General features: G+C 55.0%; 1 protein-coding gene across 2 annotated transcripts in view; it reads right to left on the bottom strand.

Moving 5' to 3' along the window:
• SSC5D (scavenger receptor cysteine rich family member with 5 domains) overlaps positions 1-23,538 on the bottom strand; it is a 27,859-nt gene extending 4,321 nt beyond the window's left edge. Inside the window, exons 1-13 of one of the 2 annotated variants that reach the window (XM_023184443.2) lie at positions 23,497-23,538; positions 22,927-22,953; positions 22,295-22,603; positions 21,960-22,073; positions 21,603-21,713; positions 20,958-21,266; positions 18,119-18,436; positions 17,285-17,458; positions 13,414-13,731; positions 11,201-11,797; positions 10,809-11,123; positions 10,409-10,576; positions 7,346-7,550 (exon numbers count right to left, since the gene is read on the bottom strand). In XM_023184443.2, the coding sequence (XP_023040211.1) occupies positions 7,480-7,550; positions 10,409-10,576; positions 10,809-11,123; positions 11,201-11,797; positions 13,414-13,731; positions 17,285-17,458; positions 18,119-18,436; positions 20,958-21,266; positions 21,603-21,713; positions 21,960-22,073; positions 22,295-22,603; positions 22,927-22,953; positions 23,497-23,521 (2,856 nt within the window). In that variant the 5' untranslated portion in view covers positions 23,522-23,538 and the 3' untranslated portion in view covers positions 7,346-7,479. Of the gene's footprint in view, positions 1-1,305; positions 1,468-7,345; positions 7,551-10,408; positions 10,577-10,808; positions 11,124-11,200; positions 11,798-13,413; positions 13,732-17,284; positions 17,459-18,118; positions 18,437-20,957; positions 21,267-21,602; positions 21,714-21,959; positions 22,074-22,294; positions 22,954-23,496 lie in introns of those variants that run through there. The other variant, XM_026457591.1, reaches the window with a different exon arrangement.

The following is a 23,538-nucleotide window of genomic DNA, read 5'->3' as shown; positions in this document are numbered from 1 at the left end:
CTAATATTATTATTATTATTATTATTATTATTATTATTATTATTATTATTTGAGATGGAGTCTTGCTCTGTTGCCCAGGCTGGAGTGCAGTGGCGCGATCTCGGCTCACGGCAAGCTCCGCCTCCCGGATTCACGCCATTTTCCTGCCTCAGCCTCCCAAGTAGCTGGGACTACAGGCACCTGCCACCATACCCAGCTAATTTTTTGTATATTTAGTAGAGACGGGGTTTCACCGTGTTAGCCAGGATGGTCTCGATCTCCTGACCTCGTGATCCGCCCACCTCAACCTCCCAAAGTGCTGTGATTACAGGCATGAGCCACCGCGCCGGGCCTAATCATGCTCAACTTTACTAAATACTGCTGGATCGTCTTTATCAAACAGCTCTGTCCAGTGGGGTTGCCTGTCTCCCCACATCCTCACTCACACTTGATAATACCCACCTTTCTCATTCTCCTCCGTACTTGCCATTGTTTTAATTTGTATTTTCTGGTTCCTGGTGAGTGTGGGCATTTCTAAACACATTCAGCCATTTGGGCTTCCCTTTCTGGGAATCACCTGTTTGTATCTTTCCCTCTTTCTCATCTAGGGCTTCCTATCATTTTCCTATTTGTCACAGTGACTTACGCCATCTAGGCTGGGGTTTCTCAGCCTCGGTACTGTTGTCATTTAGGGCTGGGGGTTGTTTGTTATGGAGAAATGTCCTGTGCATTGCGGGATGTTTAACACCATTCCTGGCCTCTACCGATTAGGTCCCAATGGGTAACCTCTCACTTCCTGCCGTGACAATCCAAAATATCTTCAGATATTGTCAAATGCCCCTCGGGGGCAAAATCGACCCTAGTTGGTGACCAGTGGTCTAGATCATAACCCCTTGGTTCTGTTTGTTTTGATATGTTTTGTTTTGTTTATGACAAGGTCTCGCTCTGGCACCCAGGCTGGAATGCAGTGGCACGACCACAGCCTGGAGCACCCAGGCTCAAGGGATCCTCCTGCCTCAGCCTCCCAAGCAGCCGGGACCACAGGTGCGTACCACCACACCCAGCTAATGTTCATATCTTGGGGGGTTCACCGTGTTGCCTAGGCTGGTCTCAAACTCCCGAGCTTAAGCAATCCTCCCAACTCGGTCTCCCAAAGTGCTGTGATTACAGGCGTGAGCCACCATGCTCAGCCGATAACCCCTTATTTTAGGATATATTTCTGCTGAGTCTTTCTGGGGTAAGGGTTCCACCAGGGAGTCTGGAATCTGTCTCTTTACCCCACGACACATACCGCCCCAGTCCCCTGACCCCGGCCATGTGCCTCACCTGTGTCTCCATGGACTCTCGGACTTGGAGGACTGCCTGGGCTCCTGGTGGTGCCAGCCCCAAGAGTGGGTCCTAGTTTGCCTGCGGTAGGGGTCCCCTCAGCCAGGCCCCTTCCTGATGGTGTGTCCCACGTCCAGGGAAGCTTGTAACCATCTCTGCCACCTAGAGAGATATGAGGAAGACGATTGAGTCTTCAACTCCCCTTTGAGTTTGACTCCCCATCTCTCTCCTCCAGGCCCAGCCCCAGTTCAGGCATCGTCCCGTCTCAACTGCACCACCACTGCAGCCCTCCCTGACCTTGTGGAGACCTTCTCCCCTCAGCTGGGATGCTTCTGGTTACCAAGAACAGAAACTGTCACTAAACTAGCACATAAAATAAGGGCATTTGGGCCGGGCGCCGTGGCTCAAGCCTGTAATCCCAGCACTTTGGGAGGCTGAGGCCGGCGGATCACTTGAGGTCAGGAGTTCAAGACCAGCTTGGGCAACAGGAAGAAACTCCGTCTCTACTAAATATACAAAAAATTAGCTGGGCGTGGTGGCACACGCCTGTAATCCCAGCTACTCGGGAGGCTGAGGCAGGAAAATCGCTTGAACCTGGGAGGCGGAGGTTACAGTGAGCCAAGATTGTGCCATTGCACTCCAGCCTGGGCAACAAAGCGAGACACCATCTCAAAAAAAAAAAAAAAAGGAATTTGTTATTTTAATTCCCTGAAGCTCCTGTCCTAGGAGAAAAAAAAATCATAATATCTTTATTAATTAACTGCCTGGAACATCTCTATAATACTATTTTTCCTGTTTTTTTTTTTTTTTTGGCCGAATGCACTTAATCTCTATACAATAGCAATTTTATATAACATATAAATGTATTTTATATATATATATATTATTTAGGGAGAATAGAAAGATAATTCAGTCCCAGCTTGGTTGATTAAAAAGCTTATATGGCCCGGGCGCGGTGGCTCAAGCCTGTAATCCCAGCACTTTGGGAGGCCGAGATGGGCGGATCACGAGGTCAGGAGATCGAGACCATCCTGGATAACACGGTGAAACCCCGTCTCTACTAAAAAAATACAAAACTAGCCGGGCGACGTGGCGGGCGCCTGTAGTCCCAGCTACTCGGGAGGCTGAGGCCGGAGAATGGCGTAAACCCGGGAGGCGGAGCTTGCAGTGAGCTGAGATCCAGCCACTGCACTCCAGCCTGGGTGACAGAGCAAGACTCCATCTCAAAAAAAAAAAAAAAGAAAGAAAGAAAAAAAAAAGCTTATATGAACAATAGCTTTCTTTTCTTTTCTTTTCTTTTTTTCTGAGACAGAGTCTCACTCTGCCACCCGGGACGAGCACAGTGGCGCAGTGCCGTCTCACTGCAAACTCTGCCTCCCAGGGTCAAGTGATTCCCCTGCCTCAGCCTCCCAAAGTGAGCTACAGGTGTGAGCCACCGTGCCCGGCCTCAACAACAGGTTTCTTGAGATATAATTCACATATCATGCGATTCATCAACTTAAAATGTGCAATTGGGTGGTTCTTCTTAGCATAGTCACAAGATTGTGTGATCATTGCCACAATCAAAATTAAGAATATTTTCATCACCCGAACAAAACAGTCCATACTCATTGCCCTGGTTGTTCTTATCTGAATGATCGAACCAACTTCCTCTGAGACCTTGGCCTCCCACGCTGACCCTGGAGGCCTCTTACAAACAGGCAGACACCTGCCCCTTTCCATCCTAAACCCTTCCATGAGTCCCCACGGCCCACAGCATGAACCCCACGGACACCATCTTCCCTCATACCAGCCCTTGCCAGCTTCTCCAGCATCGTCTCGTCCCACACAATGCTCTGCTCATGCTGGACCCTGACCTTGAGTGAGGAGGGCAGGTTTGCAGTGTTTAGGGGGACATGCCAGCTTCCCCAAGCAATTCCACAAGGAGGTGCTGAGAAATCCCTGCCCATGAGGCTGGGGATGTGGGTACAGGGAGTTCACGGCAGCCATATTGGTGACAGCGAAACACTTGGAACAACCACAACTCCCAGCCTCTGCTCATGCTGCCGCCCCCACCCGCAATTCCCTTCCTCTGCATTTCCTACCCAGCTGAGCCCGTCAGGATGTTTTCTCATTCCAAACGCAAAACCAGGCTCAAGGGCAGTGTCCAAGACCTTGGGCAAGTTCACCGATGTCACTTTGAGCTCTGTGGCTAGCGATCCCCATCACAGAAATCCCTTGCTCTGTTACCCGCTAACACACTGTATGCTGATCGAACAAGGGTCACATTTCACCCTGATGCCAGGCACAGCAGACATCTCAGTCATGCCTTTGTATTATTAACCATTCTTAATCTAATACCTTTCCATTTCTATTAGACACCTTAAAAGGGCAGCTATAAAATCCTACCAGATAACCACACCCATTAGGAAACCTGAAAAACCATTCGTGGTAATGGCCAGGCATTGTGGCTCACGCCTGTAATCCCAGCACTTTGAGAGGCTGAGGCAGGCAGATCACCTGAGGTCGGGAGTTAAAGACCAGCCTGGCCAACATGGCGAAACCCTGTCTCTACGAAAAATACAGAAATTAGCTGGGCATGGTGGCGGGCACCTGTAATCCCAGCTGCTCAGGAGGCTGAGGTGGGAGAATCACCTGAACCCAGGAAGCAGAGGTTGCACTGAGCTGAGCTCATACCACTGCACTCCAGCCTGGACCATAGAGTAAGACTCCTTCTCAAAAACAAACAAGGAAACAAACATAAAAGCAAACCAAGAAAAAACAAAAACACCACCATTAGTGGTACTATTAATTTTAATAAAAAGCTGGGCACGGTGGTTCACGCCTGTAATCCCAGCACTTTGGGAGGCCGAGGCGGGCAGATCACAAGGTCAGGAGATCAAGACCACGCTGAAACCCCGTCTCTACTAAAAATACAAAAAATTAGCCGGGCGTGGTGGCAGGCACCTGTAGTCCCAGCTACTCAGGAGGCTGAGGCAGGAGAATGGCGTGAACCCTGGAGGCGGAGCTTGCAGTGAGCTGAGATCGCGCCACTGCACTCCAGCCTGGGGGACAGAACAAGACTCCATCTCAAAAAAAAACAAAAAAACAAAAAAAACAAAAAACAAAAACAAAAAAGAAAAATTAGTCCAGGAAAAAAAACCCATTAGCAGTGAATCACTAAAGATGTATTTTCAGCTGGGCACAGTGGCTCACACCTGTAATCCCAGCATTTTAGGAGGCTGAGGCAGGCGGATCATGAGGTCAGGAGTTTGCGAATAGCCTGACCAACATGGTGAAACCCCGTCTCTACTAAACATACACTAGCCAGGCATGGTGGAATGTGCCTGTAATCCCAGCTACTCAGGAGGCTGAGGCAAGAAAATCACCTGAACCTGGGAGGCGGAGGCTGCAGTGAGCCAAGATCACGCCACTGCACTCCAGCCTGGGAAACAAGAACAAAATTCCATCAAAAAAAAAAAAGATGTATTTTCAAGATGCTGGGTTTTAGGAAGACTCCATTAAGAACACAAATCAGATATACCTAATGTAAATGACGAGTTAATGGGTGCAGCACACTAACATGGCACATGTATACATATGTAACAAACCTGCACGTTGTGCACATGTACCCTAGAACTTAAAGTATAATAATTAAAAATAAATAAATAAAAGAACACAAATCAAGCTGGGCACGGTGACTAACACCTGTAATCCCAGCATTTTGGGAGGCTGAGGCAGGTGGATCACTTGAGCCCAGGAGTTCAGAACCAGCCTGGCCAACATGTTGGCCAAATAAAATCAGAGAACCTTTCAAGCCACAGCGAGAGAGAAAAATGCGAAGGCAGAGGAAAGGTCAGAGAGATGCAATGTTGCTGGCTTTGATGATGGGGGATGAAGCCACAAGCCAAGGAATGCAGGTGGCCTCTAGAAGCTGGAAAACACAGGGGAACGGATTCTCCGCTAGAGTCTTCCAAAGGGAACCATCCTGCTGACACCTTAACTGTGACTCGCTTAAGAGGCTCGCTTAGCCCACTAAGCAAGTCTGACTTCTGACCTACAAAACTGCAAGATAGTAAGTCTGTGTTGTTTTAAACCACTAAATTTGTGGGGATGTGTTATGGCAGCAATGGAAATAGATACAGATCTTTCACAGAGCTTCAAGTCTAGCAGAGATGGATAACCGATGCAAATTTCTGGCAATGCAAATTTCTGGCAATGCAAATTTCTCCCACCCTTTGCTCCTCTGAGAATTCATTTCTCCTTGTGGTCTGCTGATGAAATAAAACCATATCCCCTGTGAGGTGTCCTTGATTTCTCTACTACAATAATCACTCCTTCCCTGGAATCCTGCAGCTGTTGTTCATTTTCAGCAAATAACCCTAACAAGCAATATTCTGCGGTTTTAAACGATTTCACACACATTCTGCTCATTGAATTGGGGCCTGAGGTCACCCAACTAGTTCTAATCCAGGTTGGAACCATGATTGGAACCCAGTAGGAGAGTCGGACTCCAGACTCGTGCTTCTGTTTTAGCATACATGGTTCCGAATCCAAGGAGCAAAACGTGTGAAATCACTTAAAACAGATTATAATCATGGCTCTTAAGTTAAACTTCTCTGAGCCTCACTTTTTTCTCCGTCTGAAACATAGGTGTAGCAACAGTTCCTACGGCCTGCAGTTGGAGTCATGCATGCCCAGCACAGACCAGGTGAGCTCTTCTTCCGCCTTTCCAACAACCCTGGAGCCCCCTTTTTTTTCCTCAGAGAAAGAAACGGGTGGCCGGGCGAGGTGGCTCACACCTGTGACCTCAGCATTTTGGGAGGCCGAGGCAGGTGGATCACAAGGTCAGGGGTTTGAGACCAGCCTGGCCAACATGGTGAAACCCTGTCTCTACTAAAAATACAAAAATTCGCCAGGCATGGTGGCGGACACCTGCAGTCCCAGCTATTCAGGAGGCTGCGGCAGGAGAATCGCTTGAACCCAGGAGGTGGAAGTTGCAGTCAGCCGAGATCGCGCCACTGCACTCCAGCTTGGGTGACAGAGCGAGACTCCGTCTCAATCAATCAATCAGTAAATAAAATAAAATAAAATAAAATAAAATATACAATATAAATAAGAAACGGGGGCCGGGCACAGTGGCTCATGCCTGTAAGCCCAGCACTTTGGGAGGCTGAGGCGGGCAAATCACGAGGTCAGGAGATCGAGACCATCCTGGCTAACATGGTGAAACCCCATCTCTATTAAAAACACAAAAAAATTAGCCGGGCGTGGTGGCGAACGCCTGTAGTCCCAGCTACTCAGGAGGCTGAGGCAGGAGAATGGCGTGAGCCCGGGAGGCGGAGCTTGCAGTGAGCCAAGATTGCGCCACTGCAGTCCAGCCTGGGCGACAGAGCGAGACTCTGTCTCAAAAAAAAGAAAAAAGAAAAAAGAAACTGGGACTCAAAGAGACGAAGTCACTTTTTCAAGGTTACGTTGCTCCTGAAGCTAAGAATGCCTGCCTGCCGTGTCTCCCACCCCACCCCGCACACACCTCCAAGCCTTCCTATTGATAAGGTTGCATACCTGACTGTCTTTTCATTTCCCCGACGCAGTTTGTAATTCTGCATTTCTTTTTTTCTTTCTTTTTTTTTTCCTTTTTGTGGAGAACGGGGTCTCGCTGTATTACCCAGGCAGGTCTCGAACTGCTGGGCTCAAGCTATCCTCCCGCCTCTGCCTCCCTGAGAGCTGGGATTACAGGCGTGAGCCACCGCGCCCGGCTTTTTTTTTTTTTTTTTGAGATGGAGTCTCGCTCTGTCGCCCGGGCTGGAGTGCAGTGGCGCGATCTCGGCTCACTGCAAGCTCCGCCTCCCGGGTTCACACCATTCTCCTGCCTCAGCCTCCGGAGTAGCTGGGACTACAGGCACCCGCCACCACGCCCGGCTAATTTTCTGTATTTTTAGTAGAGACGAGGTTTCACCATGTTAGCCAGGATGGTCTCGATCTTCTGACCTCGTGATCCGCCCGGCTCGGCCTCCCAAAGTGCTGGGATTACAGGCGTGAGCCACCGCACCCGGCCAAATCTGCATTTATTTCTGCTCACTGGCTGGCTGCCTCCCTCCCCTACGGGAGGAGGGGTACCGAGGCCAAACCCGCTGTCTCCGCAGCTGCCGTGCCCGGCACGTGCCCGCCTCCACCACGAGGGGGCGCTATGGGCTAGGGAGGCGCAGCAACCCTGGCAGTCCTGGAACGAGGAGCATGAACTCTCGGAGCTCCCGCTTCCGGCTCTGGAAACGGAATGATAGCTCTAGGTCACAACTGGAGCCCACCCACCCCCAAGTCACGGCGCCTCCAGGGCCTGCTTCCTCCCTCCCTTTCCCCACCGCAAGGCCCGCTTCTTGGGGCCTGGTTGCCCTTCGCTCAGCTATTATTACCGCTGGCCGATGCGCCAGCTGGCCAATCAGGAGGCGCAGCGCGCCTGTGACGTCACGAGGTGCAAGGCAGATAAACGCCTGCCCCTTCCATCCCTCCATTCCCGGACCCTCCGCGCGTGCGCATGCGTACTGCGCGCCAGAAAAAGAAAAGGCGGGAAAGCACGGGTGCGGCGAGACTCTCCTACCGCAGCGGGAGGCTTGGGCCTCTCAGGAGGGCACAGGTACGGGGCGCGGGCGACAGAGGCAGAAGCCCGGGCAGTCCCAGAGGGCGTGCAGGACGGGAGAGTGGAATGGAGGGAGAAGACGGAGAAACAGCGACTGCGACGGGCACAGAGGGAGGGCAAAAACGCTGCCCCTCAGGTGGGGAGTGAAACCTCCCGTGAGGGAGCGGCGAGGGCGGGGACAGTGAGAAACGGACAGTGAGAAACGGACAGAGGAGCCCGCGGGAGACAGAAACGGAGGGAAGGGAGACGACCGTGAGAGAAACGACGGGGAGAGAGAAGACAGCACGCGGGAGACTGGCGGGAAGGCACGGGCGATGGAGACTGAGAAAACAACGATAAGAGACAAAGGAAAAGATACCACAGCCCTGGGCCTGGGGAGGAAACGCAGTGAGAAACGGAGATGATGAGAGTGTGAGGCGATCATGGAAAAACCGACTGTGAAAAATGGCGAAGCAGGTGGCGAAGCGGAGAACTGAAAGTGAAAGACAAGAGGACAGAAGATAGAGAAACAGGTTGGGCCCGGGGGCCCGGTGGCTCCCGCCTGCAATTCCAGCACTTTGGGAGGCCGCAGCGAGCCGATGACTTGAGCCCAGGAGTTTGAGACCAGTCTGGGCAACACAGTGAGACCCCATCTCTACAAAAAATTAAAAAATCCGGCCAGGAGCGGTGGCTCACGCCTGTAATGCCAGCACTTTGGGAGGCTGAGGCTGGCGGATCACGAGGTCAGGAGTTTGAGACCAGTCTAGCCAACATGGTGAAACCCGTCTCTACTAAAAATATAAAAAATTAGCCAGGCGTGGTGGCAAGTGCCTGTAATCCCAGCTACTCAGGAGGCTGAGGCAGGGGAATCGCTTGAACCCAGGAGGCGGAGGTTGCAGTCACCTGAGACCACGCCACTGCACTCCAGCCTGAGCAACAGAGCAAGACTCCATCTCAAAAAAAAAAAAAAATTAGCCAGGCATGGTGGTGTGCATCTGTAATCCCAGCTATTCAGGAGGCTGAGGTGGGAGGATCACCTGATCCTGGGAGTTCAAGGCTGCAGTGAGCTAAGATCACACCACTGCACTTCAGCCTGGGCAACAGAGCAAGACCCTGTCTCAAAAAAAGAGAAATTTACCGCGAAAAATGGAGCAAGAAACAGAGGTGGTAAAGGTGAGATCTGAAAGAAAAGAGAAAAGCTGACGGGGAAAGACATAAATTGACCAGGAAAAACTAGATGAGAAACAGAAATGATGAGAGTGTGAGACTGATAATGAAAGAAAAAGACAGAAGGACAAGGGAGTAAAAAATAAAGAGAAACTGACCATGAAAACTGGAGTGAGAAACAGGTAATGAGGGTGAGAAATTGAAAAAGAAAGACATAGGGAAAAAGAAATGACGGGAATATGAAACTGACAATGAAAGAAAAAAATGAGAAAGATGGTGATAGAACAAGAGAAATGACCATGGAAAAAAAAATACGGCATAAAGATGAACGTGAGAAATTGAAAATGAAAGGAAAAAAGAGACTGGCACAGAGAAGAAAAGATAGAGAAATTGACCATGGAAAATGGAGTGAGGCCAGGCATGGTGGTTCACACCTATAAGCCCAGCATAAGCCCAGCACTTTGGAAGAGTGAGACAGGAGGATTGTCTGAGCTCAGGAGTTTGAGACCAGCCTGGACAACATAGTGAGCCTGTCTCTACAAAAAATAAAAATGAGCCGGTGTGGTGGCGCACATCTGTAGTCCCAAATTCTCAGGAGGCTGAGACAGGAGGATCGCTTGGGCCCGGGCAGTCAAGACTCTAGTGAGCCGAGATCACACCACTGCACTCCATCCTGGGCAACACAGAGATGGAGATGATGAGGGTGAGAAATGGATAATGAAAGAAAAGAGACCAATAGCAAGTGAGAAACAGGAGCAGAGATGGATTCAGAGGGACCCTGAGAGATTGGGATTCAAGGAAGACAGGCAAAGAAAAGAGGCCACAGAGCAGAGGGGGACGGAGCTGTGTCCCTGGAGGCTGATTCTGCAGGCCAGAGGGAGGGGATGGCCAGGGTAGGAAGAGAAGCTACACTCCAGGAGTCCCCACCTCTGTCTGAGCCATACCAGACCCGGAACAGAGCATGAGCTTCAAGAATGGGTAAGGTTTCGCTTGCTTTGGGGGAGCTGGGGTGGGGACGATTATGTGATGACATAGTGGCCCTTGGTTGTGGGTTTGACTGAGGGGCTGAGGCTCTCATATTGTGTGGTTTACAGGAGGGCCATGGACTCAGGATTGCTGAGCTTAGCCTGATCTCTTAGGTGGTGTCCTCGGCTCTCGAGAAGTGTCACCATTGAGCCCAAGGAGATAATGCGTTTAGAGTCTCAGGAGCCGAGGAAAACCTTTCCGGGGTGCCCCGAGACCTCAGCGAGCTCACTGAGAAGGGTCTTTCTGGAAACCCTGCAGGGAAGCGAATGGAGGTTTATGGAGGCCCCCCATGGCCACCCCAATCACGCCCCTCACCTGTGTCTGGCAGGCGCCTTGGTGCTGGAGAGGAGATCCCCGTGCGCCTGGTGGTGCCCCCGGGGAGGGTGTGTCCGGGTACCCCTGCCGTGGTGGTCCCCTTGGCCAGGTCCTCTGTTGAGGTGGGGTCCCAGGTCCAGGGGGGATAATCGTCATAGTCTGTGTAGCCTTTGGAGAAATTGGGGCAATGGTTGACCCCATCCTCTTTCTCAGAGGTCCTTGCTGCTGCTCTTCCCTCCCCTGTTGGAATCTTCCGGAGCAACTCTGGGATCTCCCCACCCCGGCCCCTCAAGCCCAGTTCTTTAGAGTCTACCATGGTGCGGTCACCTGGCCCCACCTTGACTCCATTCTCCTGACCACCCCCCATAACCCCCCAACCACCGCTGCCATGCCCTGGTACCAGTGCAGGTGAGCCCCACGTCTTCCTCGTGGTCACAGTTGTGCTTCCCCCATGCCCCCGAGGGGCAGTCGCTCAGTGAGGCCTCGCTTCCCTTACAGCCCATGTCATCCAGCCAGATGGGCCCAGTCCCAGGGCCGTAATGGGTTTTGCCTACTCGGGGCCGGACCTTTCCACAGCCCAGTTCCCAGCAGGCCACAGTGGCGTCCCGCAGGTCCCAGTTGTCATCACACACTGTTCCCCAGTGTCCGGCATGCCACACTTCCAGCCGGCCGGCACAGCGGTTGGGCCCATCGGCCAGACGAACCCGGAACAGGCCTGCGTGGAAGGCCCTGAGGTTAGGAGGGAGGGTCAGCCTCTCCCATTCTCTCCCCACACCCCTCATGGCCACTCACCTGATTCCCCGGTGGTGCCAGCACTGGGAGAGGGGGCCGGGTCTTTGGGTGACTCTGGAGACCCTTCTGGTATCTCAGCAGATGGCTCCAGGGAGGCCTGAGGGATTCTCTTGATAGTGGCCTCAGAGGTCATTTCTTGGGGGCCTTGAGTGGTCAGCATTGCCGTGGTCTTAGTGGTCCGTTCTCGGGGTGCCTGAGGGGTCAGCGTGGCGGTGGTGTGAGAGGTCCATCTCCGGGGGGCCTCCGTGGTCGGCCTTCTGGTAAACTCAGCAGTGGGTCTTTGGGAGGCCTCAGTGGTCAGGGCTGTAGTGGTCTGTGAGGTTAGGTCTGGGGGGCTTTGGGCCCTGGAGTGTTTTGTGGTTGGCGTCAGTGGAGGTTGAGTGGTTGGTCTCTTTGCGTATTTTGTCACCCACTTCTTAGTACTCTTAGGCATTTTCCCTGGGGCCTTCGTGGTTGTTTTCTCCAGAACACTGGCAGTCACACTTGCAGAGGGCTTGGTGGCCAGCTCTCCCGGGAGCCAGGCATCCCGATCTCTCCCCAGTCCAGGAATCCAGCTCCAGCTGAAGGGGTCTGAGATGGAGTCCAGGCCTGGGGGCCCTGGAAGGTGTGTGGGGCAGGAAGAGAAGACAGAGACGCCATGATGACAAGATCATCTACCCAGACCCCTCCTCTCCAGTCACTTGCTCAGTTCCCATTCATTCATCATTCATTCATTTATTGTCACAAATATTTATCGAGCACCTCCTATGAGCCACACACTATGTTAGACCCTTGGGGAGCCTGTGGGAAGCCAAACCTGACACCACCCCCTGCCTTCTTGGCATTTACAGTCTGGACATGACTGACCCCCTCACCCCTTCACATCTGACGCCCCCCCTCCATCTCCTCAGCTTCTGCTCTGAGTCAGGGCCTCATTTCCTGTACCTTCTGATGGGTTTCCCTACCTCCCTGTCAGTTCTTACCACCAAAGGGGTACCCAGGTCCGACAGGCCACTCCTGAACTCAGAATCCTTCTGTGGTGCCCCCGTGGCCCTCAGGAAGATGGGGACAGAGGGAAGAGCCGTAGCTTCCAGCAGAGGTGATACCTCCATCCTTTGAGGCACCACTCTCCATCTTCCATCCTTCTGATTAGCACACGTGTGCAGTAAAGGATTAACCTTGCCCAAAGAAAGGTTTGGCCCTTTCCCCGCCTCCTGGGAGACGGCTTCGAAGCCTTTGGAACACCTTGCCTGATAAGAGATTGTTTGCCTGGGGGACTTGGGCCATGCCGGATCGCCTGTGCTAACAGTGTGATTTATGGTCAGCCACATGTACGTGGCCGAGCCCCCATGAACACTCTGGACGCCACGGCTCAGGGGAACTTCCCTAGCTGGCGGTTCCTCATGTGTGTTGTCCCACTTCGACGCGGGGATAATGAAGTGCTGTCAGCACAACTCCACTGGGACAGGACAGTTGGAAGCTCACACCTGCTCTCTCCTGAGCCCTGCCTCAGGCGCCTCTTCCCTTGGCTGATTTTAATCTGTATCCTTTCACTATGCTAAACGATAACCCTGAGTGTAACAGATTCTTTGGTTCTATGAGATCTTCTAGCAAATTACTGACTCTGAGAGTGGTCTTGGTGACCCCAAACTATAACGAGTCACACAGGTTTGCAATGATTTGTTAGAGTATTTCTTTCTCTCCATGAGCTGTGAGCTATTCAAAGACCAAGACCATGTTCATTCCGTTCACGAGCCCAGCATGAGGACCCTGCACCTAGCTCAGCCTCTGCCATGTAATAACAGGCATTGCCTGAGTTTATGTTAACTGGCTCTCGCTTTGGCTTCTCTCCATCTCCCAGTGCCCTGCCTGCTTCCTTTCATCTTAGGAAAGCTAAAGCTCCCTTCTTAGTGGGAGATTTCCTTAATTCCTGGAAGGAAGAGGAAGCAGCAGCTTCTCTGAGTGGGAATCCCAGGTCTACCAGTTAGTTGTTGCTGTGTGATCTTGAGCAAGTTACCTAACCTCTCTGTGCCTCAGCTTATTTATCAGTAAAGTGGGCATAACACATACCACCTTAGACTTATTATGTGATTTCAATGTGGTCATATGTGCAAAAACACCCAGCACAGGGCTGGGGCTTAGGAAGCACTCAATCAATGTTAGTGCCCATGTTAGTTACTGTTCCCCCTCCAGGAAGCCCTCCTGGAGTCAACAGATAGCTAGGGCCTCCTTACCAGTGCAGGTGACCCCAACATCCTCATTGTGAGCGCAGTTGTGCTTTCCCCAGGGAGCAGCAGGGCAGTCGGACAGCGCAGCCTCGGTCCCCACACAGGCCACATCATCTAGCCAGATGGGACCCGCACCCCAGCCAAAGCGGCCAGCAGCAGGGTCTGGCTGCCGAGGTCCACCACAGCCCAGCTCCCGGCAGACCACGGCTGAGTCCCGCATGTCCCAGCTATCGTCACACACGGTCCCCCAGCGCTGGTCATGCCACACCTCCAGTCGACCTGAGCACTTGCTGGGCCCAGCCACCAGGCGCAACTGGGGGGACCCTGGGGTAGAAGAGACCCAAAGAATTAAGAGTCAGGGAAGCCGCCCAGCCTCCTGACTCTTCATCTACCTTTCCCTCCCTCCATCTTCCTTTCCATGCATCCATCCGTTCATCCATCTAGGCCTCCCCTCCATTCAGCCATCCTTTCCTCCAGGCAGCAAGTATTTAATGAGGCCTTTTTTGTGCCATTTTCTGCATTAGGCATGAGAGATAATGAGCCAGGCAGAGTTTGGAGGATCCTCAAAAAGCTACATGTCGAATTACCATATAATCTAGAAAGTCTATAGTAGGGATATACCCAAAATAAACTGAAAACAGGTATTCAGACAGACACCGGTATGTGAATGTTCATAGCAGCACCATTCACAGTACCCAAATAGTAGTGGTTGTACAACATTTTGAATGTATAAATACCACTTGAGTTGTATACTTAAACTGGTTAACTTTATATTACATGAATTTCACCTCAATTAAAATAAAAGTCTTTTTTCCTGCAATTGTTCACCACCCTTAATTTTCTCTCATTATTATTGGTTTAATAAGGGTTTTTTTTTTCCTTCTTTTTTAGATTTTATTTTCCTAACCACTAGACCACCAGGGATAATAAGGTGTTTTGTTGTTGTTTATGAGTCAGGCACAGCCTCTGCTTTGAAAAACTCTCGGTCTCTAGAGAAGGTAGTATGCGCACACTTCATTACAACTCTGCGAGCTAAAGGGAGTAGTGGAAGTACCAAAAAGGCAAGGCAGACACACAACGAGGAGAAGGTGAGAAAAATTCTGCCTGAGGAAGCTGGAGAAGCCTTCTCAGAGGAAGTCCTTTAAAAGACAGGGAGCAGCAGGCCGGGCGCGGTGGCTCACGCCTGTAATCCCAGCTACTCGGGAGGCTGAGGCAGGCAGATCACCTGAGATCAGGAGCTTGAGACCAGCCTGGCCAACATGGAGAAACTCTGTCTCTACTAAAAATACAAAACTTAGCCAGGCATGGGCCAGGCACGGTGGCTCACGCCTGTAATCCCAGCACTGTGGGAGGCTGAGGCAGGCAGATCACCTGAGATCAGGAGCTTGAGACCAGCCTGGCCAACATGGAGAAACTCTGTCTCTACTAAAAATACAAAACTTAGCCAGGCATGGGCCAGGCGCGGTGGCTCACGCCTGTAATCCCAGCTACTCAGGAGGCTGAGGCAGGAGAATCGCTTGAACCTGGGAGGCGGAGGTTGCAGTGAGCAGCCACTGCACTCAAGCCTTGGTGACAGAGCAAGACCCTGTTTTTTTTTTTTTTTTTTTTTTTTTAACCGGCTGGGAAAAATAGACTGTTTTTTGTCATGTATGTTTTATCACAATTTTTTTAAAAGAACGTGAGCCCTGAAACGAGTGTTTTTGCTTGAATCCTGGCTCTCCCATTTCTCAGCTGCGCTGCCTTATCTGTAACATGAAGACCTGTCAATACCCAGACCGCAGTGGCTGCAAGCGTCACCTGGACTGAGACATGGAGAGAACTGGGAACAGCATCAGTGACCAGGAGCCAGCGCATGCTCCATCAGTGTTAGCTGACGTTATTATTCAGGAAAAGGGGAAAGAGGCCTCTGGGAATGGTGACCATGGTGAAAACAAGTTGCTGCTTTTGTTCGGCCTTTTCCCATCTTGAGGAGACAGCTGTGTTAACCACGCCTTCTTATTTTCTGTATTTCTGATTTGACATCTTGGAGCATTCCTGATCCTGAGGGACTGCCCCTCCCAGGGTTAGCTAATTCCTAGAGATGGTAAATGGCTTGAGCATGCCTTCTTTTTTTTTTTTTTTTTTTTTTTGAGACGGAGTCTCGCTCTGTCGCCCAGGCTGGAGTGCAGTGGCCAGATCTCAGCTCACTGCAAGCTCCGCCTCCCGAGTTCAGGCCATTCTCCTGCCTCAGCCTCCCGAGTAGCTGGGACTACAGGCGCCCGCCACCTCCCCCGTCTAGTTTTTGTATTTTTTAGTAGAGACGGGGTTTCACTGTGTTAGCCAGGATGGTCTCGATCTCCTGACCTCGTGATCCGCCCGTCTCGGCCTCCCAAAGTGCTGGGATTACAGGCTTGAGCCACCGCGCCCGGCCGAGCATGCCTTCTGTGTGCAAACCACCCTCTCCACTGGGCTCTCACACCCTGGGCCACTCTGCACCGGTCCTCACTGCCCCAGGGCCAAGTACCAACCGACTGAGGACAACCCTTCTGAGCCACCCCCACCCCCCGCTGAAATTCTTCAAAACAGCCAATTCTAAGCCTACTTACCCTGTCTCACCTATTCCTTCCTGCAAAAAACACAAGAAAGACCCCTGCACCTGGCTGGGCATGGTGGCTCGCGCCTATAATCCCAGCACTTAGGGAGGCCAAGACAGGAGGATCACTTGAGGCCAGGAATTTGAGACCAACCTGGACAACAGTGAGGACCTGTCTCTACAGAAAAAAAAACTTAGCCGGGCACGGTAGCATGCAGCTGTAGTCTTAGTTACCCAGGAGGCGGAGGTGGGAGGATCATTTGAACCCAGGCGTTTGAGGCTGCTGGGAGCTGTGACTGCACCACCGTACTCCAGCCTGGGCAACCAAGTGAGACCCTGTCTCTAACTAAATATATAGATAAAGATTCCTGCCATGCCTCCCTCTCACTCCCTCTACCTCCTGCCTGGCCCTGGTGCTTCCCTGTGTGACCCCGTGTGGCACGCCGTCCTCTCGAGAACCGTGAGTCACAATCTTTTTAGTGGCTGTCATCTCCTGATCTCCTGGCCTCACCACACCTGGGTAATAATAACACCTATATTTTAAAACAACAGTCCTTTCAATACTCATGAAAGAGGCCAGGCGCGGTGGCTCACGCCTCCAATCCCAGCACTTTGGGAGGCCGAGGCGGGCAGACGGTTTGAGCTCAGGAGTTCGAGACCAGCCTGGGCAACATGGCAAAACCCCATCTCTGCAAAAAATACAAAAAATTAGTAGTCCCAGCTACTCAGGAAGCTGAGGTGGGAGGATCACTTGAGCCTGCAGGTTGAGGCTTCAGTGAGCCATGATCACACCACTGCACTCCAGCCTGAGTGACAGAATGAAATCCTGTCTCAGAAAAAGAAAAGAAAACAAAACAAAACAAAAACTGGTGGAAAGGAGGCAGGCAGAACCATTTATCATATTTGCTAAAGAACTAGAGACTCTGGAAAGTAAAGGTAATGTTTGAGCAGGGCCGTTCCTTGAAGCTGGCCCGAGTACCCCATGATGGACCCTACAGCCACACCATGCCGCTCGGGAATAGAGCAGACTCTCAGCCCACCATCCTTTCTCTTATCCAGGACTGGTGACAGAATTTTGGGGGCTCAGTAAATGATGAAAGTCAGGACCCCTTGTTCAAAAATTATCACACGCTTCCAGACGTGACAGCAGAGCATTGAACCCAGCTCAATGTCCTGGGCGAGGCCCCTGTGCTCCTCTTCTCCACCTTTCTCTTTGCAAGAGGCCCCCCATGAGACAGTCTCAGAGCTGAGGGAAGGAAACAGAAGGAAGGAGCTTGCTTTCTTGGGGAGCACGGAGGCACTCACCGGCTTCCGGTCCAGGCTCCCAAAGGACAGTAGGGGAGGCTGGAGGAGTTGAAACGCCTGCCGTCCCTGGAGCCCGGCTCGTCATGGTGGACGGGGCCCTGGAGGCAGCCTCCCTGGGCTTGGAGTTGTTGCTGTCCGTGGGTGCCGTGGGAGGGACATAGCCTAGGGGCATGCCTGTGGAGCAGGGGATAAGTGATTGCCGCCCACACACCCCATCCGGGAGCTGGAGCCGGCAACCCCACCGCCCGCATCATCCTTCCTCAGTCCTCTCAGCTGCACGCGGAGATCTCTCCTGCCGAACCTCCTCCCTAGACACAGCCCACGCTTTTCACATCCCTGACCTGGGGAGAGGGGGTGTGAATGGGGGGCAAGAGAGCAGAGGGCATGGTAGCTTAGGGGTGACAGAGAAGCGGGAGGTGACTTTATGCAGAGGAGAAGGCTGACTTCAGGAGCCAGGAGGCAGGGCCAGCCAGGGCTGCCACAAATCCTCAGCTCTGTTTCCATTTGGGGCGGGATTGTTCTCGGCTGTGGGGGCGTCCTGCGCACTGCAGGATGTTGAGCAACACCCCTGGCCTCCAACCCCTGGATGCCAGGAGCACCCCCACCCCCAGCTGTGACCATCAAAAATGTTTCCAACACTGTCCAATGTCCCCTTGGGGGCAAAGCCACCCCCAGCTGAGAACCACTGACACAGGGCGAGGATTCACAGGGGAAGATGGGGGAGTGGGAAGTCCGGACAGAGGGCAGGAAGGGCGTGTAGGGACCCCCCCGTCTTGTCCCTCTGCTCCAAGCACCACCACGCCCACCTCCGGGTCCTCCCCCACAGCCCCTCACCGTCACACACGGCCCCGGCGTCCTCGCGGTGGTGACAGTCATGCTGGCCCCAGGGCCGAGCTGGGCAGAATCGTAAGGCCGTCTCGTTTCCCCGACACCGAAGGTCGTCCAGGACGATGGGTCCAGACCCCTCCCCGAAGAAGGCGCCCCCGGGGGCGGCCAGCGCCCCCCCGCAGCCCAGCTCCCGGCAGGCCACAGCGGCGTCTCGCAGGTCCCAGGCGTCATCACACACCGACCCCCAGCGCCCCCCGTGCCAGACCTCCAGGCGGCCAGCGCACCCGTGGGGGCCATCGGCCAGGCGCAGCCGAGGTGCTGGGCCTGGATAGCGGGAGAGGGAACACGGGGCCAGGAGCCGGGACTAAGTTATGCTCGGGCAGGCTGCAACCCCAGGATGACTCTGGGGAGAAATCTTCCATCTTCACTATCCAAGTGAGGAAAAGCTTCCAAGACAGGAAGTCATTGGCCCGGAGTCCTGCTCCGGCGCATCCCCCGTGTCCCTTGCCTCGGGGTGGTGGGGCTTGGGGATGCTGGGAGCTCTGGCTCTGGTCCCTTGGATCCGCCTCCCATGCCTGGCCCCCCAGATCCTAGAGAGCGGGATTTCCAAGTCTCAGCACCACTGGCACTGGGCATCCTCCTTTATCATGGGGACTGTCCTGTGCTGCATCCTCTACCCACCACATGCTGGTAGCAACCCCTCCCCTAACTGGGACAACCAAAAACGTCTCCAGACATTGCCTCATGTCCTTTGGGGAGGAAGGGGATGAGAAAGCCCTCTCCCTCGCCGGCTGAGAGCCACTAGTCTAGATACTAACCTCTTGCTGGCCTTGGGGTGCATAGGGTACATTTCGTTTTTTTATTTTTGAGGGGAGGGGATCTGTGTCACCCAGGCTGGAGTGTAATGGTGCAGTCTTGGCTCACTGCAGCCTCAACCTCCTGGACCCAAGTGATCCTCCCTGCCTCAGCCTCTCCCAAGTAGCTGGGACCACAGGCATGCACCACCATGCCCTGCTAGTTTTATATATACATATATATTTTGTAGGGAAAGAGTTTCAATATGTTGCCCAGACTGGTCTTGAACTCCTGGCCTCAAGAAATCCTCCCAAAGCACGTGGGTTACAGGTGTGAACCTGTAAACATGCCTGACTCTTAGGGTACATTTCTGTTGAGGTAAGAGTTGAGTCATCATTGGAGGATTCTGGAGTCCCTGTCTCTGTCCCCCAACGTGGGGGGTGTGGCACCCCCCCCCCCCCGTCACTGTTCTAGAGAAGAGCACAGAACTAGGGAGGGTTCTAACACACCTGTCTGCTTTTCCTCATCTGCAGATGGGGAAGGGGAGCGTCTCCCTCCCGGGGTTGCCATGAGAATTAAATCAGATGCTGGCGAAGCTCCCAGGCGCCTTAGTTCCTTCGTTTCCTCTCTTGGCACCTTCACCCTCTCCTCTCTGGAGCCTTAATTCCCTCCAATGAACTCTGCCCTGAAGGTCCCACTTCTGCCCCCACAGCTTGTACACGAGGCACACGAAGGCACCAGCCCCGCCCCACACAAGCCTTCTCTGCCCCTCACACCCACTCTGACCTCCGCGTCCTGGTCTCCATCCCCACCACGTCCCTACGGCCGAGTGTGCGGTGGGAGAGGCGTGGGCCGTGGGTCTATACAGACCCAGAGGGGTCAGCGGCTGGGGCTGGGGCTTGCTAGGCACGTGGGTCTTGGGCCATTTACATCACCACTCTGAGCCTCGGCCCCACATCTGTGAAGAGAGGGATGAGAATCCACCCCGTCGGGGCTGCCCGAGGCTCAGAGCGGCCCCAGGTAACGTGCACAGTGCAGGGCCCAGCACACAGCAGGGACTTGAGTCAGCCTCTTTCTCTCTTCTCTTCCCCCTGGACACCCACTGACGTCGGCGTTTCCCGCCCCTCCTGGGCAGGCACCCAGCTTTGCCTGCAGCCCCTGTGCTTCCCCCCGCCCAGCGCTGATGAAACGCCAGGTGGGTGCCCTCCGCCTGCAGGCCTCCTACAGTCAGTGGACCGCAGAGTCCAGCACGGCGGGGACTGGCCTCTCTCCTGCGGTTTCCAGGCCCTGCCATGGTGCTGTGTAAAGATTTGTGGAAGGAAAGAAAGGAAAGAGAAAGGGAAAGAGAGGGAAGAAGCGGGGAGAGGAGGGAGGGAGCCCCTGAGCTCTCACCTAACACCCCGCCGACAGCCGTTTGCTGGGTTCTATCCCACGTCCAGGGCGGACGGGAGAGGGGAGGGACCCCTGGGAGACAGCTAGACCCTGTGCTGAGGGGGGTGTACGAGGGGAGGTAGAGGCTCACCCGTGGGTGTCCCCACCCTGCCTCAGTCTCCCTCCATGCCCCCAAGTCACCGCCCTCCCTCCCTCCTTCCCACCAGCTCCTTTGAGGACGGGGGAGGAGCAGAGTTTGACCACAGAGACAAGGGCTCTCGGAGAGGGTCCCCTGCTGTGGCCAGCCCAGTGGCAGAGGGCAGGCAGGCCTTCCTGCATTCCAGGACTTGGCTCAAGCCTGAGGCAGGCCAGGCATTCTTAGCTCCATCGCTCCTTCAGGAAAACTGAGGCTTAAACAAACTGTCAACTGGCCTAGGGCCCGGGACAGGGCTGAGCGCTAGCGCAAGCCTCAAGCCTTCTCCTCCCGTTCCTGGCAAGGAGAACAGCAGGAGCTGCAGAAGGAGGGGCTGGAGAGCGTGGTGAGTGGGCGCTGGACAGGCAGAGAGCGGGCGGGCAGGAGGCAGAGCTGGGAGCAGGCCCTCTGCAGCTTCCTGGAGGGGGGAGAGGGAGCCGGGGTCTGAGGAAGGTGGGAGGGGGCCAGGCCCCAGCCCCGACGTACCGGTGCAGACCAGCCCGGCATCCTCGCTGTGGTCACAGTTGCTCCGGCCCCAGGGACTTCGGGGGCAGTCTCGGAGGGCCTGTTCTCCTCCTCCACAGCCCACATCGTCCATCCACACGGGCCCTGCACCAGGCCCGAATCTGGCACCCCCGGGGGCAGCCAGCGCGCCCCCACAGCCCAGTTCCCGGCAGGCCACAGCAGCGTCACGCAGGTCCCAGCCGTCATCACACACGGTGCCCCAGCGCCCGCCGTGCCAGACCTCCAGGCGGCCAGCGCACCTGTGGGGGCCAGAGACCAGGCGCAGCCGCTCTGTGGGGTGAGCAGGGAGGGGAGGGTGCGGCCAGTGAGAAATGATTCCAACACCCCTTCCTCGATTTCCACCCGGGGAAAACAGGCCTGAGGGAGCGGTGGCCTGAGATCTGCCCGTCAGCAGCCCGTTAAGAGGTGAGTCCACGACCTGAGTGGGCCAGAACACCTGGGCCTCCTGACAGGGCCGTCTAAATCTCCGGAGGAGGGACGCGGTCAGCACTGGGATCCTTCCAGGGCCCCGGCTAAGGAGAGGGCACCCGCGGGTCCTCAGTTTGTCTGGGCCCTGGGCCTCACAGCATCCAGGCTTGGGGTCGGCGGAGCCTGCAGGGAGCTTACCTTGGCGGGGGGCTCCAGTTGTCAGCAGAGGGGCCCGGGTGGACTTGGCCTGCTTGGGCCGGGGGCTCTTCTTCCGGGAGGCATTCTGGGGGTTCCCAGCTAGGCGGGGGACTGGGAGGGGAGACAGCCAGGGGTCAGGAGCTGAGGCCCTCATCCTCCCTCCCATCTGGGGGCCAGGCCTCTGTCTCTGAGGGTCTGAGGTGACGGAGGCCTCCCTGGGCTCTGAAGGAGACGGGGTGGGGCGGAGAGGCGGGCAGCGTGTCCCCTGGGAGGTCTTAGTGCAGAGGTCCCTCTCCCCTCGGCGGGAGCAGGAGGGCGCACTGGGTAGGGGTGGGCAGGGCAGTCCCCTGGGCTCACCATGTGTCACCGAGGGCTCCTCCGTGCTGGGGCTCAGCTCCACCGACAGCCCTGGCCAGGGAGCCCCATCCAGGGGAGACGTTGGATCGTCCCTGGAGTTAGCCACACGCTGACCTGCGGCGGGGGAGGCGGGGACGGAAGCTATGAGAAGAGTAGGGGAATCCAGGTCACTTGGGTCCCTGGAAGAGGGACGGAGACACCTGGCTTTGGAGGGGATGGGAGGTTGAGTGTCTCCGGACTGCTGCACACTCAGACTTTCTGGGGCTAAGGACTTGGGATTCCTGGGTCATCTCCAAAGGAACTCCCCCCTGAAGGAGCAGCCATGGTGTCCTCACCTGCGCAGACGACGCCCGCGTCCTCCTCGTGGGAGCAGATGTGGGCCTTCCAGCCCCGGTGGTGGCAGAGGCCCAGCTGCCCTTCGTTGCCCCGGCAAGCCAGCTCGCTGAGCCACACAGGCCCTGCCCCCTCCCCGAAGAAGGCGCCTCCGGGGGCAGCCAGCGCCCCTCCGCAGCCCAGTTCCCGGCAGGCCACAGCGGCGTCACGCAGGTCCCAGCCGTCATCACACACGGTGCCCCAGCGCCCGCCATGCCAGACCTCCAGGCGGCCAGCGCACCCATGGGGGCCATCGGCCAGGCGCAGGCGCTCTGAGGGTTGGAGGAATGACTGTGACTGGGGAGGGGCATCCTTGGGGTCCCAGGGCCAGGGTGACTGGGGGCAGGGGGCCATCCTGCAAGTACTGTCGGTAGGCCAGTGGCCCTGCTCACTGGCCCCTGGGTCCAGACTCCTGGGTGCTCAGGGAGATGCGGCCAGACACCTGGGGGATCCCAGCGCAGAGCAGGGGCCAAGGTCACAGTGGAATTCGGGTGGGCCCGGGATCCAGTGGGGGTGAGGCCAGGCCTGGACGGGCAGAAGGGGGAGTCCTGGCGCTGGGTGGAGGGGGGGAGATGGGAGGAGTCTGGGCACTTACCAACAGCCTGGATCCCCACCAGTGCCGCTGGAAGGGAGGGCAGAGGGTGGGGCAGAGTGAGGGCCAGGCGGGGGGTGGCCCTTTCTCCAGCGCAGGCCCCTTATCCAGAATACCCCAACACACACACACACACACACACGCACGCACGCACACACACAGAGTCCTCATACCTCTGAACCAGAAACCCCACTGCTGGGAGGCAGGACTCTGGACAGAGGGGCTGGCTGAGGCACAGGTCTCTGAGGTGGGTGGGGCTGCAGATGCCTGGCCCCTGAAGTCAGGGCTGGGGACCACGGCTTTGGTACTCTCACATGGGCTTGGCTAAAGGTCAGATGTCTGGGACATCCCCTGCAGGCTCAGGGCTGGGGGGCGGGCAGGGGGCAGGTCCCTTGGGCTTCTGGGCTCGCAGAAGGCTGAGCAGATCAGGCATGGATCCTTAGAAGGGATGTCAGGGTGTGCAGGAGCACCAGGGACCAGGCCCGGAAGTTCGAATCCCTAAACTGGATAAGCTAAGGGGTCAGAGGTGGGGGCCTAGGCCCCCTGAGTCCCCAAGGAGAACGGATCACTCACCAAGGAGGCAGGCCAAGACCCTCATGGTTGCAGCCAGGGCAG

This window comes from Piliocolobus tephrosceles, chromosome 21, assembly GCF_002776525.5.
Source record: "Piliocolobus tephrosceles isolate RC106 chromosome 21, ASM277652v3, whole genome shotgun sequence".
Taxonomy (NCBI): Eukaryota; Metazoa; Chordata; class Mammalia; order Primates; family Cercopithecidae; genus Piliocolobus; species Piliocolobus tephrosceles.
The sequence above is the reverse complement of the archived record's forward strand: the minus strand, read 5'-3'. Positions and strand labels throughout refer to the sequence as shown.